This window comes from Heterodontus francisci, chromosome 3 (genome assembly GCF_036365525.1).
Source record: "Heterodontus francisci isolate sHetFra1 chromosome 3, sHetFra1.hap1, whole genome shotgun sequence".
Lineage (NCBI taxonomy): Eukaryota > Metazoa > Chordata > Chondrichthyes > Heterodontiformes > Heterodontidae > Heterodontus > Heterodontus francisci.
This window is the reverse complement of record NC_090373.1, coordinates 193,252,204-193,274,038: the sequence shown is the minus strand read 5'-3', so window position 1 is coordinate 193,274,038 and position 21,835 is coordinate 193,252,204. Positions and strand designations below refer to the sequence as shown.

The window sequence follows — 21,835 nt, the reverse complement described above, 5'->3', positions numbered from 1 at the left end:
TGTCCCCTGATTTAGATTACTATTAATATTAACATAATACTTTATTTTGCTAATTTTATTTTTTCAGTTCCTCATTCTCACCTAGTCCCTTGGTTCTTCCTTATTTCTGGGAGGATTTTTGTATCTTCCTCTGTGAAGACAGATACAAAGTATTTGTTTCTTTATTCCATTTCTTTATTCCCCATTATAAATCCCCCTGTCTCTGCCTGTAATGAGCCTACATTTGTCTTTGCTAATCTTTCCCTTTTTACATACCTACAGAAGCTTTTACATTCTGTTTTGATGTTTCCCTCTAGTTTACTTTCATACTCTATTTTCTCTTTCCTTCTTGGTCCTCCTTTGCAGAATTCTAAAATTCTCCCAAACCCCAGGCTTGCTACTTTTTAGGCAACTTTATAAGCCTCTTCCTTTTATCTAATACAATCTTTAACTTCCCTTGTTAGCCATGGTTGGATCACCTTTCCTGCTGAGTTTTTGTACCTCAAAGGAATGCAAATTTGTTGTAAGCTATGTATGCTTTAAATGCTAGCCATTGCCTGTCTACTGTCATACCTTTTAATGTAGTTTCCCAATCTATCACAGCCAACTTACCACTCATACTTTCATACTTTCCTTTATTTAGATTTAGGTCCCTAGTTTTGAATTTAAGTACATCACTTGCATACTTAAAGTTTTATCATATGGTCTCTTCCCTAAAGGCTCCTTTACAACGCAAGTATTAATTAGCCCTTTCTCATTGCACAATGCCAGATCTTAAATAGCCCTTTCTCTAGTTGTTTCCTCAACATAACTCTTCTAGAAAACCATCTCGTATGCATTCCAGGAATTTGGCCTCCACAACATTAGTGCTAATTAGGTTTACCCAGTCTATATGTAGATTGAAGTCTTCCATGAGTACTGTATTACCCTTGTTACATGCACCTCTAATTTCCTGATTTATACCATGCCCTATATTATGGCTACTGTTTGGTGGCCCATAAACAACTCCTACCAATGTTTGCTGCCCCTTGCTGTTTCTTAGCTGTATCCAAACTGATTCTTCATCTTGATCCTTCAATCTAAGGTCCTCTCTCACTAATGTACTGATCTCCTCCTTTATTAACAGCGCTACCACACCTCCATTTCCTTTGTCTATCCTTCCTAAATGTCGAAAACCTTCGAACATTCTGTTCCCAGCCTTGGTCACCTTGCAGTCACATCTCCGTAATGGCAATTAGATCATACCTGCTTGCTTCTATTTGTGCTGTCAATTCATCTACCTTGTTGATAATGCTGTGTGCATTCAGATAGTGTCTTTAATTCTGCCTTTATTATTTTCACAACCTCTAGTCTTATCTTCTGGTGCACTCTTAAGTTTGTATGCTCTGTCCCTTCCTGCCACATTCAGATTATCAATTCCCTTATTGCTACCTTGCTCTCTGGCCTTCTCTCTCTCAAAATTATCACATCTTCCCTCACTTGATTCCTCACCCCCACTCTTTAGTTTAAAACCCTTTCTACTGCCCTAGTTATCCGACTCACAAGAACACTGGCCCCAGCATGGTTCAAGTGAAGACTTTCCCCAGTACTGGTGCCAGTGCCCCATGAATCAAAACCCATCTCTCCTGCACCGATCTTTGAGCCACGCATTTAACTCTCTAATCTTATTTACCCTGCTCCAATTTGCTCATGGCTAAGGTAATAATCCAGAGATTATTACCTTTTGAGGTTCTGCCTTTTAATTTGGCCCTTAGCTACTCATACTTCCTATGCAACACCTTTTTCTTAGCCCTATCTATATGGGATTCTTGGTTTAATTAATGGAGACATAGAGTAGAAAAGCAAGAAGTTGTGGAGAACCTTTATGAAACCCTGGTTTGGCCTCTGGTGTGTTTAATTCTAGGCATCACACTTTGGAAAGGTTTTAGAGAGGGTGAAGAAGAGATTTACGAGAATGGTATTGGCTGACAGGCTGAGTTATATGGTGTGACTGGATAAGCTGGAGTTGCTCTTCTTAGAGTAGAGAAGGTTAAGGGGAGATTTGATATAAATAAAGTTGACCTGAACTTAATTTATTTCTGGAATTAATGGTCTAGAAATGCTTCTTTTCCACACCTGCATTTCCCTTCTGTGTAAAATAGAGTGCTTTATTTTTAAACAGATCCTAGAATTCAGCTTAAGTAGAACCAAGGATGTGAGCCATTGCCATCTCAAGCTCATGGGCATTCTGTTGGTGCTATACTTCTGGATAGCTTCAAAATCTGAGGGGAACTTTGTTTCTTTGTGACTATCACATGAAGTTTAAGCAGGTGAAGTTAAATGTTAACTATCTTAGGATGGTTTTCCTTAATCTTAGCATAGCTTGCTTTCTGTCCATACAAACATATGAATTAGGAGTCGGCTGCTCTGCCATTCAACAAGATCATGGCTGATTCGATTGTCAGCTCAACTCCACATTCCTGCCTACCCCTGATAACCTTTCACCCTCTTGCTTATCAAGAATCTATCTACCTCTGTCCACTGTTAATACTCTCTTTACTTTGGAGCATTTCATTGTTTTTCTGTTCGCGCTTTGCTGGGAAATGATTCAGAATTAAGATGTGTGTACGACTAAGGAAAACATCCAGACCCATATGGAAGCAACCTCTTTTAAGGGCCTGTGACCTAGGTGGTATGTATTTGCTTGCACAGGTCAAAGAATCACGAAGACTGTACCAAATTTTTTTAAAAATTCATTCATGGGATGTGGACGTCACTGGCTATGCCAGCATTTATTGCCCATCCCTAATTGCCCTTGAGAAGGTGGTGGTAAGCTGCCCTCTTGAACCGCTGCAGTCCATTTGGGGTAGGTATACCCACAGTGATGATAGGAAAGGAGTTCCAGGATTTTGACCCAGCGACAGTGAAGGAACGGCGATTATAGTTCCAAGTCAGGATGGTGTGTGACTTGGAGGGGAACTTGCAGGTGGTGGTGTTCCCATGTATTTGCTGCCCTTGTCCTTCTAGTTGGTAGAGGTCGCGGGTTTGGAAGGTGCTGTCTAAGGAGCCTTGGTGCATTGCTGCAGTGCTGCAGTGCATCTTGTAGATGGTACACACTGCATTTTATTCGTTTGTGGGATTTGGGTGTCGCTGACGAGGCCAGCATTTATTGCCCATCCCTAATTGCCCTTAAACTGAGTGGCTTGCTGGGCCATTTCAGAGGGCATTTAAGAGTTAAACACATTGCTAGAGTCACAAGTAAGGACGGCAGATTTCCTTCCCTAAAGAAAATAGGTAATGGATTCATGGTCACCATTACACTGGCTTTTAATTCCAGTTTATTAATTGAATTCAAATTCCACCAGCTGCCATGGTGGGATTCGAACCTATGTTCCCAGAGCATTAGCCTGGGCTCTGGATTACTAGTCCAGTGACATTACCACTACGCCACCGTCTCCCCCTCATGTGGGTAACTAACGGTTCTGGAGTAGTGCTGGACCTGCTGGCGTTATAGTAATGGTGGACTTTATAGCTCTTAAAAATTAGTAAAGAGACAAGTTTTAATTTTCTTTTTTTTTACAGGAAACAGTTCCCTTGTTATACACAACAGATCCTCACAGAGCACTGCAATGAGGTGTGGTTCTGCAAGTTCTCCAATGATGGCACTAAATTAGCAACAGGGTCCAAAGACACCACGGTTATTATATGGCAGGTTGATTCAGTAAGTATTATGGCTGTGAGAAACCTGGCCTTTTCTTTGCCCTAATTTGGCTCGCCATATTCAAAGTCCATGGTAAATTGCTTTGATAAGCTCAGCATAGACCTATTTTTCTGAGGAATTGAATTTTCTGCACAGTGTATAAAACCTGTCATAGGTTATATCAAATCATTAATGAACTTTACATGTTTTAAATGTAACATTTCGATGCAGTTTTTTCTCTCAACCTTTTCCCTCATTAATGCTGGTAGCACTATAGTTCCTCGCCCAGGCAGCTGTAGTTATTCCTTATGCCTGAGCCTTTGCATTATATTGGAAACCCATGGGGGGGGCAGTTGTCAGTTCTATTCTTGCCTGAATTCCACAGTAAATATCTTCCAGAAGAAATCATAGCTTTTTTTTTATTCTTGGAAAACTGGTGTAGGAAATCGGGAAAGTAATGGACTGAAAGTAATGGGGGCTCTCCTGAGATTGGTGGTGAGGTACATTTTGGGGAAATGCTAGGGATGACCTTTACACTGCGTCAACCTGATGTGGGAGAACTCGATGCTAATGCTGGCTGCCCAAAACAGAGAGTGGTCCAATTACCCAGCATTAATATACCTCATTGTGATTCCACAAAAATAATTAAAATGCAATTGGATTAGAACCTACAACTACCCAGTGTTGAATGCTGGTGCAGCATTTGTCTCGTGTTTCTCTGTCAAAATGACCTCCGGACATGCCAAAGTACTGTACATTCAATGAAGTACTCTTTCAAGTGCAGTCACTGTTGTAATGTAGGAAATGCAGCAGCCAATTTGCAAATGACAAGCTCGTGTAAACAGTGTTACGTGAGTGCTTCTGTTTTTCAGTGTAAAATATGTTTTAACAAATTATAGGTTGGATTAGTCGTTTCCTAGTACAGAACTTGGGTATTGCTGAAAATAGACACGTCATCTTGCACACATCAGGACAATCCACAATAATATCAATGTAAGGGAAAATAACAATTTTATACTGTATGAGAAGAGAGTGCTGATTGGTTGACAAGTGAACTCTGGTAGAGGCATTGCCATGGAAATTGCACCAGTTTACGGTGACGGACAATTAACTGCCAAGCTTTCTTTGAAATTTAAACCAAGCAGCTTGACTGGTCAAGGCATTGCCCTGAGGAATGAACCAGTGAATGAATGGCTGTCACTTATTTTGTTTGGCTGAAACAGGCGCAATGTTTTTCCATGTTTTTTCTGTCTGCAAAGAACAGGCCTCTGTGTATTCATATATGTAGCTTCCAGTACGTGCAAATGCGCCACACTGCGAGCCCAACTGACTATCTTAAATTGGTTCTCTGTGTAATTCTTGGCACACTGAGGATTATTTAGCAAATGTTGTCCAATCGTGGAATCACATCTAACTTTGGACACTGTTTCTAGTTTTGTAAGCATGGGCTGGTTGGGTACAGCCTGTACCTTGCCGGTTACGAACATTGGAAGGGACATTGTTTGATATGATCCGCCAGTTTTGGGGATGTACGGCCTATATACCTAGCATCACACTGGCATTGAAATTCATATATCACATTACTTATTTGTGTGATAGGCAGGATGTCTTTTTGGCTTCACGGCAGCATCCTGTTAGTGACGAACACCACACGTGCTGCTACTGCAGAGTAGCAGCGTGAAACAGCTAGCTTCACCTGTTGCTCAAACTTTTGGGATACATTACCATTCCAGGGTAATCGAGGTAGACTGGACACTTTTCAGGGCCGAAAATGACGGCCTTAGACCCGTTCATAATTTTGCGAGATATATAGCGAGAAATGATCTGATCGGGGTTGCCATTGTCACGCAGGATGTCTTTTACTTGGGCCTGTTTCTGTGGACTTAAACGGTAAGGATGCTGTGGGAAAATTTAGTGATATGTTGTGACCTGTGGAGAAGTGGCAGTCCTCCCACCTCGGTCATAATAACAGCAACATGCTGATAACAGGTAATTTTTTTTTTAAGTGATGTTGTTTGAAGAATGCGTATTAGCCACAACACTGGGGATAACTCCTCTCTTCTACTTTGAATAGTGACGTGGAATCTTTACCTGAGAGGGCAAATGGGATTTCCGTTTAATGTCTTGTTTGAAAGATGGCACAGCCAACCCTGCAGTGCTCCCTCAGTACTGCACTGGTTGTCAGCCTAGACTTTTTTTTGCGCTCAAATCTCTAGAGTGGGAATTTAACTGAGCTGTAGCTAACACTGATGAAATATTGTGCAATAGCATTACACTGAGGCTGGGTGTTGATTGGAGATTGCAGCCACTGAACATTTGAACAATGGGGCTGTTTCATAGAGGGGAAACTGAAGTTAAGTTTAAAAGATTGAAGTGACAGGCTCCTGTGTTTGCAGCATTATCCTAATTGTCCAAGTGTACTGATAATGTGGGCATGCTTTGCTCATGGCTTTGTTAATTCCTTTTTTTTATTATTAGGACTCTCACCAACTTAGATTGCTTAAAACTTTAGAGGGTCATGCTTACGGAGTATCATACCTAGCTTGGAGTCCAGATGATACTTACCTTCTCGCCTGTGGTCCTGATGACTGCTCTGAATTATGGCTCTGGAATGTGCAGGTAAGCAACATTAATGATAATGTAATAGACATGAATATTATTGGCACAGATAGTAATTCTAAGTGACTGCACTGGATTCAACCTTTCTTTAAAAAAAAAAGTTGTAAAACGGATGATCAGGAATAAGATGCACTAATAAGTTTGCGAAATCTCCCAAGTTTTCACTCTCTTCATTTAGTGCACTGCTAATAGATCGTGTCTATACAGAGTATTTCCATTGACTCCCTTGCCCAGACTGTTGAGCTCAAAATGGCTGATGTGCAAGTTCCTTGGAGTTACTTTACATGTCTAAGACATGTCTGATGGTAAATGAACAGTCAGAAACCTTTTCAAGAAAGGAGGGAGAAAGAAAACCAAGAACTACAGGCCAATTAGCCCAACATCAGTTGTTGGGGAAACTGCTGGAATCTATTATTAAGGAAGTCTTAACAATGCACTTAGAAAAGCTCAGTTTGATTAGAACAAGTCTACATGGTTTTACTGAAGGGAAATCCTGTTGGACAATTTTTTTGAGGATGTAATTAGTAGGGTAGATAAAAGGCAACCAGTAGATGTCGTATTACCTGGATTTCCAAAAGGCATTGGATAAGATGCCATATAAAAGGTTAATAGGCAGGGTAAGGGCTCATTGCAGTTGGGGGTAATATATTAGCATGGACAGAGGATTGGTTAACGGATGGGAAGCAAAGAGTGGGCATCAGTGGGGCTATTTTCAAGTTGGCAGGCAGTGAATAGCGGGGTGCCACAAGGATCAGTGCTGGACCCTCAGCTATTTACAATCTACATGTTGATGACTTAGATGAAGGGACAGAGAGTAATGTATCTAAGTTTGCTGATGATACAAAGGTAGATGGAAAGGTAAGTTGTGGGGAGGACACAGAGGCTGCAAAGAGACATTAGACAGGTTAAGTGAGCGGGCAACAAGATGGTGGATAGAGTATAATGTAGGGAAGTGTGAAGTTATTCACTGATGTTAAGAATAGAAAAGCAAAATATTTTTTAAAAGGTTTGAAATTTGTAAGTGATGTTCAGAGACTTTGATGTGCTTGTACAAGGAATGCAGAAAGTTAGCATGCAGGTACAGCGGGCAATTAGGATGTTCGCCTTTATTGCAAGGGGATTGGAGTACAGGAATAAAGAAATCTTGCTACAATTGTACAGGGTTTTGGTGAGACCACATCTGGAGTACTGTGTGCAGTTTTGCTCTCCACATTGAAGAAAGGATATACTTGCATTGGAGGCGGTGCAGCGAAGGTTCAATAAATTGGCCCCTGGGATGATAAGGTTGTCCTGTGATGAGAGGCTGAGTAAATTGGGCCTATATTCTCTGGAGTTTAGAAGAATGAGGGGCGATCTCATTGAAATATAAAAGATTCTGAAGAGCTGGATAGAGTAGACATTGAGAGATTGTTTCCACTGGTCAAGGAATCTGAAACATGGGGTCACAGTCTAAGCATAAGGGCCGATCTGTAGGACTGAGATGAGGAGAAATTACTTCACTCAAAGTGAATCTTTGGAACTCTCTACCCCAGATGGTTATGGATGCTCCATCGTTGAATACATTTAAGGCTGGGATAGACAGATTTTTGAGGTCTCAGAATCCAGGGATATTGCGAGGGGGCAGGAAAGTGGAGTTGAAGCCTAAGAACAGTCATGATCATATTGAATGGCAGAGCAAGCTCGATGGGCCATATGGTCTACTCCTGCTGCTATTTCTTGTGTTCCCGATGTTCTCTGTTAACCGGTGAGGTGAACTTTGTGGTGATAGCCTCTGTAGTATACATCAATAGAGAAGTTACATGCAGCTGCATATGGCACTAACACTCTTGTTCTGTAACTCCCTGTTTTAATTTGAATGCAAGCCTGGAGCACTCTGTCTGCAATGGTATGCTCATCAAACAATAGCAAAAGATGATCTAACTGGTTTTAATTTGTTTCTAACGCTTGTTCAAATCCTGATATTGATGATTTCTCATAAGTACTGTTTGGTAAGTACATGGTTTAATTCAGTGTTGTCAAATAGAAATCACTGTCTAGCCACAAGCGTGGCTATGCCGACACTGCCTAAGCCACATCCACTAATGTTAGTGGAAAACACCTTCCACGCAATACAGGAAAGTGTACTTTGCATGTATATTTACGTAACAAACATCTGCCACTTAGTGTGAAACTTTGCAGTCTTTGTCTTTCACCAAATTTTGGCATTCTGGCATAAGTTTATCAGACACAACTCATCTTAATTACAGCTTGTAGGTTTTTGCTCTGCAGTTCTGAGCAGTATTTTGAGTTCATCTGAGAGATTTCTAAGAGTGTTATCTTGCCCAATATATATATGCTCTCCATCCAGAACATGGTTAGATGCTGTGTGCTCAGTTTGATCTGCTTGTTATTGGTTGATCTTACTTTCTTCGGGCCTAGAGTGGTTATTCACATTGGTCGAACTGACCAGAATTTAGTTGCTCTGTCCATACAATGTTGCTCGTGTTTCTGTGGTGCTAAAGGCTAGCGTTTTAACCTGTTATACACCACTTTATTTCCTTGGTTACGGCTTATTAGTTATAGCACATAATGACCACGCTGCTTTTCGTCCTACCATTTTACAAACAAATGCACAAATATGTTGAAGTTCACCTGCACATACCATGGAAATATGAATGCTGATCTTAAAACTCCAACAACTGTGTCTATCACCAATTCTTTGTAATCAAAAAATGCATTCAGCCACAGCTGGCTTCCCAATTGGCCATGTTTGGCTAATGGCTAATATATTGACTAACACTCGGTTAATTGACATGAATCACTGTAGTAACTATGGGGAGGCGGTGGCGTAGTGGTAAGGTCTCTAGATTAGTGTCATGATCCTGTAGTTTTTTTTTTCGGGAAGAATGCGTTGTGCCTTTAAGGTGGGAAAAGGAGCCCTGCTGCTTTAAGGCAACAAGCTCCAGAGACGGAGTCAAAGAATGCATTCTCGCTGCCCTGGGATACAGCCACTCAGATTGAAGATCGAGAGATACAATGTTACAATTTAATTTTGAACTGGCTTATAGTGGAAACAGACTGTTCTAACTCTCAGATGCAGACAGACAGCTGGACCAGCAAATACTGAAGGAAATGAGACCTCTCTCTCGGTTTACTTAAACCTTATTTATTATACGCTCAGAATTCTGATGTTAAGCCAGAATAATTTCTTAAAAAGAAAATAACCAATTCCTTTAACTACTGAACTGTATTTGTTGAAATTCATTGCTGGAGAAGGACAGCATCACCTTCAACTGCTCGACTAGACTCTGGACTGTTCTACTGTTGAAGAACCTTTATTTTCCCCTATCGGATGGCTGTGAGGACTTCAAGCAACCTTGGACTATTCCACGTTGGAATATTTCACTTCGGCCGGCGCGTAAATATGAAAGGACTCGAATTTTTTCTATTTTAAATGTTGTTTATATCTTCGTGTTTAAGAATTTAGTTTTTCTAATTAAACAGTTAATTTGGTGATCTAAAGACACCTGGTTTGGTTAGCCTCATTCGGGGGTTAATAGATGGTACAATTTGGCTGGGTCTTTAATTTGGAAAGTTTAAAATGATATGTTAGGCGATCTATGGAGGGGTGAGATTGAATCAACAGTGCGTTGCTCCCAGCACAATCAGAATCGTATATTTTGATTGGGGGCTTTGACTTGAGCGGTTGGTCGTAACATATTAATTGAGTTTCTCGTCCGGAATTTGAATCATATCTTAATTAGGGGCTGGTCAGCGAGATTGAATCATATTAATTGGGGGCTTGCTCAAGATTAAATCATATTTAATTCGGTAACTCATGTCTGGGATCAGAATCAGACTAATTTGGAGGGCTCGCATTTGGAATCATATTAATTACTCGTTTCTGAGATAACATTTAAATTGGGGTCATGCGTTTGGCATCATATTAATTGCTCTTGATTCTGGGATCAAATCAATTGGAAATTTGATTGTTGGGATCTAAATCTAATGCCAATTACCAAAAAATTAAAAGAGCCAGGTCTCTGTATAATAAGGTACGGTCTATACCATTGTAATGGCATTAGTGGTTGTAGCAGAGTTTTTGGGAAAGCAGAATGTTGCCCTGAGTGACTTAATAACTTTAACTAAGAACAAATTCAAATAATTGGCAGCGAAACTGGGGTTGGACTTGAAATCAGGTGCCAAAAAAGCAGAGATAATTGACATAATAGCCAAACATCTGGAATTAGTAGAAGATGATGTTGATGAAGCTGAAGGGGAATATGTGGAACAAGAAAGGGAATACGCGAGTCAAGAAGGTAGTAGGTCCGAGAGTGATGCAGTGGAATTGGCTAGGATTCAGTTAGAAATGATAAAACTGGAGCTTCAACCAGAAAAAGCAATAGCAATAAGAAAACCTGAAATTCAAAGAGAAAGTGAAAGAGAAGAGAGGGAATTTAGGCTAAAAGAGATGGAACTAAAACAAAAGGGTCAGGATGAATCTGAATTTAGATCAGGACCCAGCGAGAAGTTGTTTAAATTTATTCAGGCTCTTCGTAAGTTCGAGGAAAGGGACGTGGAGACATTTTTCATACCTTTTGAAAAAATAGCCAAACAGATGAAATGGCCGAAAGAAAGCTGGACATTGCTCATGCAGGGCAGGCTGGTCGGCAGAGCTCATGAAGCTTAAGCCGTGCTTCCTGAAGAGGCTTCTGCAGATTGAGATGGCAAAAATGTCTATTCTTGCTGCCTGTGAGTTAGTCCCTGAAGCTTACCGTCAGAAGTTTAGGAACTTACGGAGATTGACTGGGCAGTCATATTTAGAATTTGAGGGTGAAGCAAATTACTTTTGACCGTTGGACATGGGCATTAAAAATGGAAGTCACATATGAGAAACTTTGAGAATTGATTCTCTTAGAGGAGTTTAAAAACTCAATTCCTTCAGTAGTGAGAACTCATCGATAACCTCAAAGTTTTAAAAGCTAGGCAAGCAGTAGAGATTGCTGATGATTTTGAGCTTGTGAATAAAGCAACCTATGTTGTCCATCACCCCCATAAACCCGAGAAGGATAGAAAGTGGGAGAGTGAAAGTAAGGCAAATAGCCAGGGACAAGAAGGAACAGCTGGGAATGCCCCAGATTCACCACCTCAGGTCAGAAAGGAAGGTGCTGAGGATAGAAGAAGGTTCGCAAGCCAAAGTGTTATCATTGCAACAAAATGGGTCATCTTCGTTCAGATTGTTGGAAGTTGCGAGGTAAACCCATAGGACTTGTTGGGGTACGCAAAGTTAGTGCAGAGGAAAAGACTCTGACTGAGAGTATAGTAGACCAAGCTATAGCTTTAACGACAACTGTGAATGTGCAACCAGATACTAAAACTAAAAGGAGAAGAAAACTAAAAGAAGAAGAAAACTAAAAGAATAAAATACCTGAGAGTTATAATGAATTTTTGTCAGAGGGGAGAGTAACTCCATATCCTGTAAGTGAGGCAGGAAAACCTATCATTATACTCAGGGACACAGGAGCAACCCAAACACTCTTGCTGGAGAAAGATATGAGATTTCCACCAGAGAGCGCCTTGAACGCGAAAGTTTTAGTTAATGGAATTGGCGGGGAGTATATACCCATACCTTTGTATAAAGTATGCCTAGAGTGTGCCTTAACATCTGGGATAGTAACTGTAGGTGTTGTCCACAGTTTACCAGTAAAGGGAATTGATCTTCTAGGAAATGATTTGGCTGGATCAAAAATATCTGTTTCTCCTATAGTTACAGAGGAACTATGGAATTAGGGAACTGGAGCAATTACAGGAACAAGTTCCGGGAATATTTCCTGCATGTGTAGTTACCCGAGCTGTGGCTAAACAGGATCTATTGTTGGAGGTAAAAGCGGAACCACAAATAGATAGCTAAGCATTTGAAGCCTTATTTGAGGATTTAGATAATCCAAATGAGTTGTTTAGCAAATCGTCTATCATTGCAGCACAGCAAGCTGATCCAGAGATATACCGCATAGCACAGACGGCTCCCTCAGAAGCTGAGGTGAAAGGAGTTCTGGAAGGCTATTGTATGGCGAACGGGGTTTTGAGGAGGAAATGGAGACTGCCTCATAGGCCTGCCGACGAAGACTGGACAGTTGTTAAACAGATAGTGGTACCACCTAAATATCGACCAGGATTATTAAGGTTAGCACACGACATTCCTTTTGCAGGACATAGGGGAATTTGGAAGACCAAATCACACATAAACAAACATTATTACCGGCCAGGTCTTACAAAGGATGTGAGACAATTTTGTAGGACATGCCGTACCTGTCAATTGGTGGGAAAACCACAACCTACCATAAAACCAGGGGATGAAGTATTAGTGTTACTGTCACAGGGAGAACCATTAAAAGGGTCAGTGACCCATATAGAGTGATCAAAAGAGTGGGTAAGGTAGATTACTTGATTGACACTGCTGATCCCCACTAAGAAGAACCGGTTGTGTCGCATTAATATGCTCAAACAGTATTACCGCACAGAGGAGGATAAGCCAGTCCGGTTATGTCAGGTAATCGGGACTGTTGAGAAAGCAAAGGATAGTGAGAATGAGGCAGATGCAGGCCTAGGAATTTCTCAGATTGAACATCCAACTATCCGATTAGCAAATACTGAATGGCTTGGAAAATTAAACAATAGGCTTTTACACTTAGGCAAAACAGCGTGAAGTCCTAACCAGGGTTTTCACAACTTTTCAAAAGGTTTGTAGGGATAAGCCAGGATGTACAACCTTAGCCACACATGATGTGGGTATAGGGGGAACCATTCCTTTAAAACAACATCCTTGCTGCTTAGGTCCAGACAGACAGGCCCAAGTGGAAGCAGAGGTACAATGCATGCTGAAGGGCAGCTTAGTTGAACCTAGTCGGGACCGCTGGAATTTGCAGATGGTCTTAATATCTAAATCTTGTGGGACGGCTCGAACTGGCATAGACAATAGAAAAGTCACCACAATAAAGAAGGCTGATTCCTACCCAAATTTTCATTTAAAGGACTGTATGGACAGAGTGGGCAACACCATGTGTCTTAAAGAGACAAATGTGTTGGAGGAAACCTGTCAAATTCCTTTGACACCCCAGGGTGAGAAAAAAATCAGCTTCTGTTACACTGGACAGGGTTTTCCAGTGTCAAGTGATGCCACATAGGTTAAGGGGTACTTGAGAAACTTCTCAGAATAGTGGACCCACTAGTGGTCATTGCTGCTAGTTGTGCAGTTCACCTGGCTGAGGTGATGGACAACAGGAACACGTGGAAGGAAAACACGAAACAATTGGAAGACTATGCTTGGAAATGGGTTAATTGGGACAACCTTTTGAAAATGTAAAGCCGAACTGTTCTGGTGCAACTTGTTGCTGTAGTCTTAACATTTTAGAAAAGTGTATGCCTGCAAATGCGAAAAAAAATGTGTTAGCGTTTTTTTTTCAATTTGTTTTTTTTTTAACACATTGTAATGAAAGGCATTTCAGGAATGGCGTTTCATTCCGCCAGGGGCAGAGGTGTTATGATCCTGTAGTTTTTTTGGGGGGAAGAATGCAGTATGCCTTTAAGACTGGTAAAGGAGTCGTATTGCTTTCAGGCAACAAGCTCCAGAGACTATAATTCAAAGAGTGCATTCTCGTTGCCCAGGATACAGCCACTCAGAGGTTGAAGGCCAAGAGATACACTGTTACAATTTAATTTTGAACTGGCTTATAATGGAAACAGACTGTTCTAACTCTCAAACGCAGACAGACAGCTGGACCAGCTCTCTCTCGGTTTATTGCTGTTGATCTCTCGGCATAAGGGGGGAGGAAGTGTTGGGTATTCTAAAGGGCATTAAGGTGGACAAGTCCCCAGGTCCGGATGGGATCTATCCCAGGTTACTGAGGGAAGCGAGAGAGGAAATAGCTGGGGCCTTAACAGATATCTTTGCAGCATCCTTAAACACGGGTGAGGTCCCGGAGGACTGGAGAATTGCTAATGTTGTCCCCTTGTTTAAGAAGGGTAGCAGGGATAATCCAGGTAATTATAGACCGGTGAGCCTGACGTCAGTGGTAGGGAAGCTGCTGGAGAAGATACTGAGGGATAGGATCTATTCCCATTTGGAAGAAAATGGGCTTATCAGTGATAGGCAACAAGGTTTTGTGCAGGGAAGGTCATGTCTTACCAACTTAATAGAATTCTTTGAGGAAGTGACAAAGTTGATTGATGAGGGAAGGGCTGTCGATGTCATATACATGGACTTCAGTAAGGCGTTTGATAAGGTTCCCCATGGCAGGCTGATGGAGAAAGTGAAGGCGCTTGGGGTCCAAGGTGTACTAGCTAGATGGATAAAGAACTGGCTGGGCAACAGGAGACAGAGTAGCAGTAGAAGGGAGTTTCTCAAAATGGAGACGTGTGACCAGTGGTGTTCCACAGGGATCCGTGCTGGGACCACTGTTGTTTGTGATATACATTAATGATTTGGAGGAAAGTATAGGTGGACTGATTAGCAAGTTTGCAGACGACACTAAGATTGGTGGAGTAGCAGATAGTGAAGGGGACTGTCAGGATACAGCAGAATATAGATAGATTGGAGAGTTGGGCAGAGAAATGGCAGATGGAGTTCAATCCGGGCAAATGCGAGGTGATGCATTTTGGAAGATCCAATTCAAGAGTGAACTATACAGTAAATGGAAATGTCCTGGGGAAAATTGATGTCCAGAGAGATTTGGGTGTTCAGGTCCACTGTTCCCTGAAGGTGGCAGCGCAGGTAAATAGAGTGGTCAAGAAGGCATACGGCATGCTTTCCTTCATCGGACGGGGCATTGAGTACAAGAGTTGGCAGGTCATGTTACAGTTGTATAGGACTTTGGTTCGGCCACATTTGGAATACTGCGTACAGTTTTGGTCGCCACATTATCAAAAGGATGTGGATGCTTTGGAGAGGGTGCAGAGGAGGTTCACCAGGATGTTGCCTGGTATGGAGGGCGCTAGCTATGAAGAGAGGTTGAGTAGATTAGGATTATTTTCATTAGAAAGATGGAGGTTGAGGGGGGACCTGATTGAGGTGTACAAAATCATGAGAGGTATAGACAGGGTGGATAGCAAGAGGCTTTTTCCCAGAGTGGGGGTTTCAATTACTAGAGGACACGAGTTCAAAGTGAAAGGGGAAAAGTTTAGGGGGGATATGCGTGGAAAGTTCTTTACGCAGAGGGTGGTGGGCACCTGGAACGCATTGCCAGCGGAGGTGGTAGATGCGGGCACGATGGAGTCTTTTAAGATGTATCTAGACAGATACATGAATGGGCAGGAAGAAAAGAGATACAGAACCTTAGAAAATAGGCGACATGTTTAGAGAGAGGATCTGGATCGGCGCAGGCTTGGAGGGCCGAAGGGCCTGTTCCTGTGCTGTAATTATCTTTGTTCTTTGTTTTTTTTAATTTAAACCTTATTTATTATATGCTCAGAATTCTGATGTCAAGCCAGATTAACTTCTTAAAAAGAAAGTAACCAATTCCTTTAACTATTTGGTTAGCCTCATTCGGGTGTTAATAGATGGTACAACTTGGCTTGATCTTTCTTTAATTTGGAAAGTTTAAGGTGATATGTTAGGTGATCTGTGGAGGGACGGGATTGAATTAACAGTGCGTTTCTCCCACCACAATCAGAATCGTATATTTTGATTGAGGGCTTTGACTTGAGCGGTCGGTCATAACACTAGTAATGCAGAGCCCAGGCTAATGCTCTGGGGACACTGGTTCGCATCCCATCACAGCAGATGGTGAATTCAATTAATAAATTTGGAATTAAAGGCTAGTCGAATGGTGATGTCCTTCCCTGGTCTGGCCTACATGTGACTCCAGGCCCACAGCAATGTGGTTGACTCTTAATTGCCCTCTGAAATGGCCGAGCAAGCCACTCAGTTCAAGGGCAATTAGGGATGGGCAATAAATGCTGGCCAGCGATGCCCACGTCCCACAAACAAATAAAAAAAGCTTTGTTTAATGATGCCACATCAGCTCAACAACTCTCAAGCAAGTTCCATACCCTTCTTAATTACTCCCCACCCCATGTCAGTATTATCACCATTCTGAAACTAGGGTATTAAATCTGAACAAAGGAAGCTATGAACGTATGAGGGGCAAGTTGGCTATGGTGGATTGGGAAAATACATGAAAAGATTTTAGGTAGAAAGAGGGATGAGGTCTTGCATCAAGGATTCAGGGAGTTAGGCAGCAGACTAAAAAGCAGGACCTCTCTGGTTGTAATCTCTGGATTACTCCCAGTGCCACGTGCTAGCGAGTATAGAAATAGGAGAATAGCACAGGTGAATGTGTGGCTTAAGAGTTGGTGCAGGAGGGAGGGTTTTAGATTCCTGGATCACTGGGACCATTTCTGGGGAAGGTGGGACCTGTACAAGCGGGATGGTCTACATCTGAACCAGAGGTGGACTAACATCCTTGCTGGCGGGTTTGCTAGTGCTGTTGGACGGAGTTTAAACTAATTTGGCAGAGGGCGGATGAGTTAAGGGCAATGATTGACACGTGGAATTGTGATATAGTAGCCATCACGGAGACATGGTTGAGGGAGCGGCAGGATTGGCAGCTCAATATCCCAGGATATAGAATCTTCAGGCGGGACAGAGGAGGGGGCATTGCAATATTAGTTAAGGAGTCAATTACTGCAGTAAGGAGAGATATCTTGGAGGGGGCATCAAATGAAGCTTTATGGGTAGAGTTTAGGAATAAAAAAGGGACAGCCACATTGCTAGGTGTTTATTATAGACCCCCAGATAGTCAGCGGGAAATTGAGGAGCAAATATGTGCGCAATTTGCAGAGGTGTGTAAAAATAATAGGGTAATTATATTAGGTGATTTCAACTTTCCCAGCATTAATTGGGATAGTCATCGTGTTAAGGGCTTAGATGGAGTGGAGTTCTTAAAATGTATACAGGACAACTTTTTAGCACAATATTTAGAGGATCCAACAAGGGAGGGTGCAGTGCTGGACGTAATTCTGGGGAATGAAGCTGGACAGGTGATTGATATATTGGTGGGGGAGCATTTTGGTGATAGCGACCACAACATGGTACAATTTAAGCTTGTTATGGAGAAAGAAACAGACAAGTTGCAAAAAAAGGTTTTGGATTGGGGGAGAGCGAATTTTAGTAAAATAAGGCAGGATCTGGCCAAGGTAGATTGGAAAGAGTTACTTGTCAGGAAATCTACAGAAGAGCAGCGGGGGGCATTCAAAAATGAAATGGGGAGGGTACAGGCCCAACATGTTCCCTCGAGGGTAATAGGTAGGAGCAACAAGCCCAGAGAACCATGGATGACCAGAAACATTCAGGGTACGATGAGAAGGAAAAGAGAGGCTTTTAGCAAATACAAGGAGAGCAAATCAACGGAAGCATTAGTGGAGTACAGAAAGTGTAGGATGGAGCTTAAGAAAGCAATTAGGAGAGCAAAGAGGGGATATGAGAAAGCTCTGGCTGGTAAAAATAGGGAAAATCCCAAGATATTCTATATCAATGGGAAGAGGATAACCAGGGAAAGAGTAGGAACCATTAGGGTCCAAGGGGGAAATTTGTGGGTGGAGCCAGAGGACATTGGTAGGGTGTTGAATGAATACTTCACATCTGTCTTCACCCAAGAGAATGAGGATGTAGATATGGAACTCAGAGAGAGAGACTGTGAGGTTCTTGAGCAAATTGTTATCGGGAGTGATAAAGTATTGGAGGTTTTGGCCGGCTTAAAAGTGGACAAATCTCCAGGTCCGGACGATTTGTGTCCCAGGATGCTGTGGGAGGCGAGGGTGGAGATTGCAGGGGCTCTGACCCTAATTTTTAATTCCTCTCTGGCCACGGGGGAGGTGCCAGAGGACTGGAGAACAGCTAATGTGGTCCCACTATTTAAGAAAGGTTGTAGAGATAAGCCAGGGAACTATAGACCAGTGAGTCTCATGTCAGTGGTAGGGAAACTATTGGAAGAAATTCTGAAGGAGAGAATCTGTCTCCACTTGGAGAGGCAAAATTTGATTAGGAATAGTCAGTATGGCTTTGTCAGAGGGAGGTCATGCCTAACAATTTGATTGAATTTTTTGAGCATGTGACCAGGTGTGTAGATAAGGGTAGGGCAGTTGATGTAGTTTACATGGATTTCAGCAAAGCCTTTGACGAGGTCCCACATGGGAGACTTATCAAGAAAGCAAATGCACACGGGATACAAGGTAACTTGATAAGGTGGATTCAAAATTGGCTTAGCTGTCGGAGACAGAGAGTGATGACGTACGGTTGTTTTAGTGACTGGAAGCCAGTGTCCAGTGGCGTACCACAGGGATCTGTGCTGGGTCCCCTATTGTTAGTCATTTATGTCATTTATATAAATGACAATGTGGGGGGTAGGATCAGTAAGTTTGCAGATGACACAAAGATTGGCTGAGTGGTTAACAGTGAGGTTGAGTGTCTTGGATTACAGGAAGATATAGACTGGATGATCAAATGGGCAGAGAAGTGGCAGATGGAATTTAACTCCTTCCAAAGTGTGAGGTGATACACTTTGGAAGGAGTAATATGACACGGAAGTATTCAATGAATGGCCTGACACTGGGAAGTTCCGAGGAACAAAGGGACCTTGGCGTGTTTGTCCATAGATCTCTGAAGGCAGAAGGGCAGGTTAATAGGGTGGTGAAAAAGGCATATGGGGCTCTTGCCTTTATCAATCGAGGCATAGATTACAAAAGCACGGAGGTCATGTTGGAGTTGTACAGAACTTTGGTGAGGCCACAGCTGGAGTACTGTGTGCAATTCTGGTCGCCACGTTATAGGAAGGATGTGATTGCATTGGAGGGGGTGCAGAGGCGATTCACCAGGATGTTGCCTGGGGTGGAGCATTTAAGCTATGAAGAGAGGTTGGATAGGCTTGGGTTGTTTTCGCTGGAGCAGAGAAGACTGAGGGGTGACCTGATCGAGGTGTACAAGATTATGAGGGGCATGGACAGGGTGGATAGGGAGCAGCTGTTCCCCTTAGTTGAAGGGTCAGTTACGAGGGGACACAAGTTTAAGGTGAGGAGCATGAGGTTTAAGGGGGATTTGAGGGACTTTTTTACCCAGAGGGTGGTGACGGTCTGGAATGCACTGCCTGAGAGGGTGGTAGAGGCGGGTTGCCTCACATCCTTTAAAAAGTACCTGGATGAGCACTTGGCACGTCATAACATTCAAGGCTATGGGCCAAGTGCTGGCAAATGGAATCCGGTAGACAGGTCAGGTGTCTTTAATGCATCGGTGCACACTCGATGGGCCGAAGGGCCTCTTCTGCACTGTATTATTCTGTGATTTGACGGTAGACAGGCGATGGCTAGTATTTAAAGATATATTACCGTTTGCAACAAATATACATTCCTCTAAGCCACAAAAACCCAACAGGAAAGATGAATCAATCGTGGCTGACAAAATAAGTTCAAGATTACATTAGGTCAAATGAAGTGGCTTATGAGGTTACCAGAAAAAGTGGTAAGCTCGAGGATTGGGAAAAATTTAGAGTAAAAGAAACTGATAAAGGGAATATGAATGCAAGCTAGGTAGAAACATAAAGGCGGACTGTAAAAGCTTCTTTAGGCATGTGAAAAGGAAATGATTAGCAAAGAAGAATGTGGTTCATTGCAGGCGGTGACAGGAGACTTTGTGGTGGAGAACGGGGAAATGACGGAGGGACTAATCAATTGCTTTGTGTTTGTCTTCATGTAGGAAGACAAAATCTCCCAGAAATACTGGGGAACCAAGGAACTTTTCAAAATGAGGAACTGAAAGTACTTAGCATCAATAAAGAGGTGGTACTCGAAAAATTAATTGAATTGAAAGTTGATAAATCCCCTGTACCAGATGAGCTACATCCCAGAGTATTGAAGGAAGTGGCTATAGAGGTAGCAGATGCATTGGTGGTTATCTTTCAAAATTCTGTAGATTTTGGAAGGGTTCCTGCAGACTGGAAAGTAACAAATGTAACCCCACTATTTAAGAAGGAAGCAAGAGAGAAAATAGAACTACAGACCTGTTAGTTTGATGTCAATAGGGAAAATGTTAGAATCTATTATAAAGGATGAGATAACTGGACATTTGGAAAATCATATAATTGGGCAGAGTCAACATGGATTTGTGAAAGGGAAATCGTGTTTGCCAAACCTGTTGGAGATTTTGAGGACGTTACTTGTAGCAGAGATAAAGGGGAGCCATTGGATTTGGTGTATTGGATCTTCAGAAGGCTTTTGATGAAGTCCCACCCAGGAGGTTAGTGGGGGTAATATACTGCAATGGATTGAGAATTGGTTAACAGACAGGTAGCAGAGAGAGTGGGTCATTCTCAGAATGGCAGGCCACAATCTACATCAATGATTTGAATGTGGGGACCAATTGTAATATTTCCATATTTGCTGATGACACAAAACTAGGTAGGGATATAAATTGTGAGGAGGATGCAAGAAGGCTTTAAGGGAATTTGGACAGGCTAAGTGAATGGGCAGGTGGAATATAATGTGTATAAGTGTGAAGTGATCCACTTTGATAGAAAAATAGAAAGGCAGAGTATTTCTTAAATGATGAGGGGTTGGGAAGTTTTGATGTCCAAAGAGACCTGGCTGCCCTTGTTCATGAGTCACTAAAAGCTAGTATGCAGCAAGCATTACGAAGATGAGGAAAACTCCACCTGCCAAGACTGAGGCACACATTATTTCACCACATGAACATTAAAACTTAAAATTGCAAGTTCTGACTGGAAAGACATTTCCATGGTAACAGACAATGTTGAAACAATGGGGATCCAGCACTTGCTTCTCCAGTACACAGAAGTGGTCAGACCAGTTTTAGTCACATGGCTAACTGGCTGTGGCAGAGAAAACTGAACCTTCACCAAAGGATGTGAAGAGACTGTATCATATAAGAAACTAGTCACATGACTAACCTGCAGGGCAACCTGGGAGTCTTTTGAATTTGAACTCCCATCAAAGGAATTTGAACTCAGGCAGAACGCCATGTGCTCATGGACTGAGAAGATCTCCTCTGCTTGCCTGTCTCCTGTCTGCCTGCCTTCATCTTTTCCCATGGAACTGAATCTTGTGAAAACATGTGAAACTCAGAGAAAGGTTTGCCACGTGAACAAAGTTTTCAGATTACTGGGCCCCAACGAAATGCAAGACTATATCTTCAATCAAGGACTGCAGCAGGTTCGACAAACAGTAACAAGATATTCCCTCAAACTGTTTTACTTATCTTTTCTTCTCTCTTCTGTCCCTATTTTGCATGTTTATATCACGTGTGCATGCGAGTGCGTCATATATCCGTAAGTGTGAACTGTATTGGAGTATAAGTTTAAGGTTTAATAAATTTCATCTTTCTGCTTTAAACCAAAGAAAGCCTGTTTGTGCTCAGTTCTTTGCCTTATAATTGGAAACTGTGACAAGGATTCACACAAAAGGGAGCTCAAAACACAGTGTGTTTAAAAAATAAACCCTGTAAGACCAGGTAAAGATAGCAAAAGACCCCTAGGCATTGCTCACCTGATCGTAACAGAAGGCAAATGGTATGTT

General features: G+C 42.1%; 1 protein-coding gene across 6 annotated transcripts in view; it reads left to right on the top strand.

Annotated features, from left to right (window-relative positions):
* LOC137365567 (WD repeat-containing protein 26) overlaps positions 1-21,835 on the top strand; it is a 156,958-nt gene that overhangs the window by 61,950 nt on the left and 73,173 nt on the right. For 5 of the 6 annotated variants that reach the window (XM_068027980.1, XM_068027953.1, XM_068027946.1 and 2 more), the window contains exons 7-8: positions 3,541-3,679; positions 6,137-6,277. In XM_068027980.1, coding sequence (XP_067884081.1) covers positions 3,541-3,679; positions 6,137-6,277 — 280 coding nt within the window. Of the gene's footprint in view, positions 1-3,540; positions 3,680-6,136; positions 6,278-12,023; positions 12,138-12,242; positions 12,440-21,835 lie in introns of all 6 variants that reach the window. The other variant, XM_068027975.1, reaches the window with a different exon arrangement.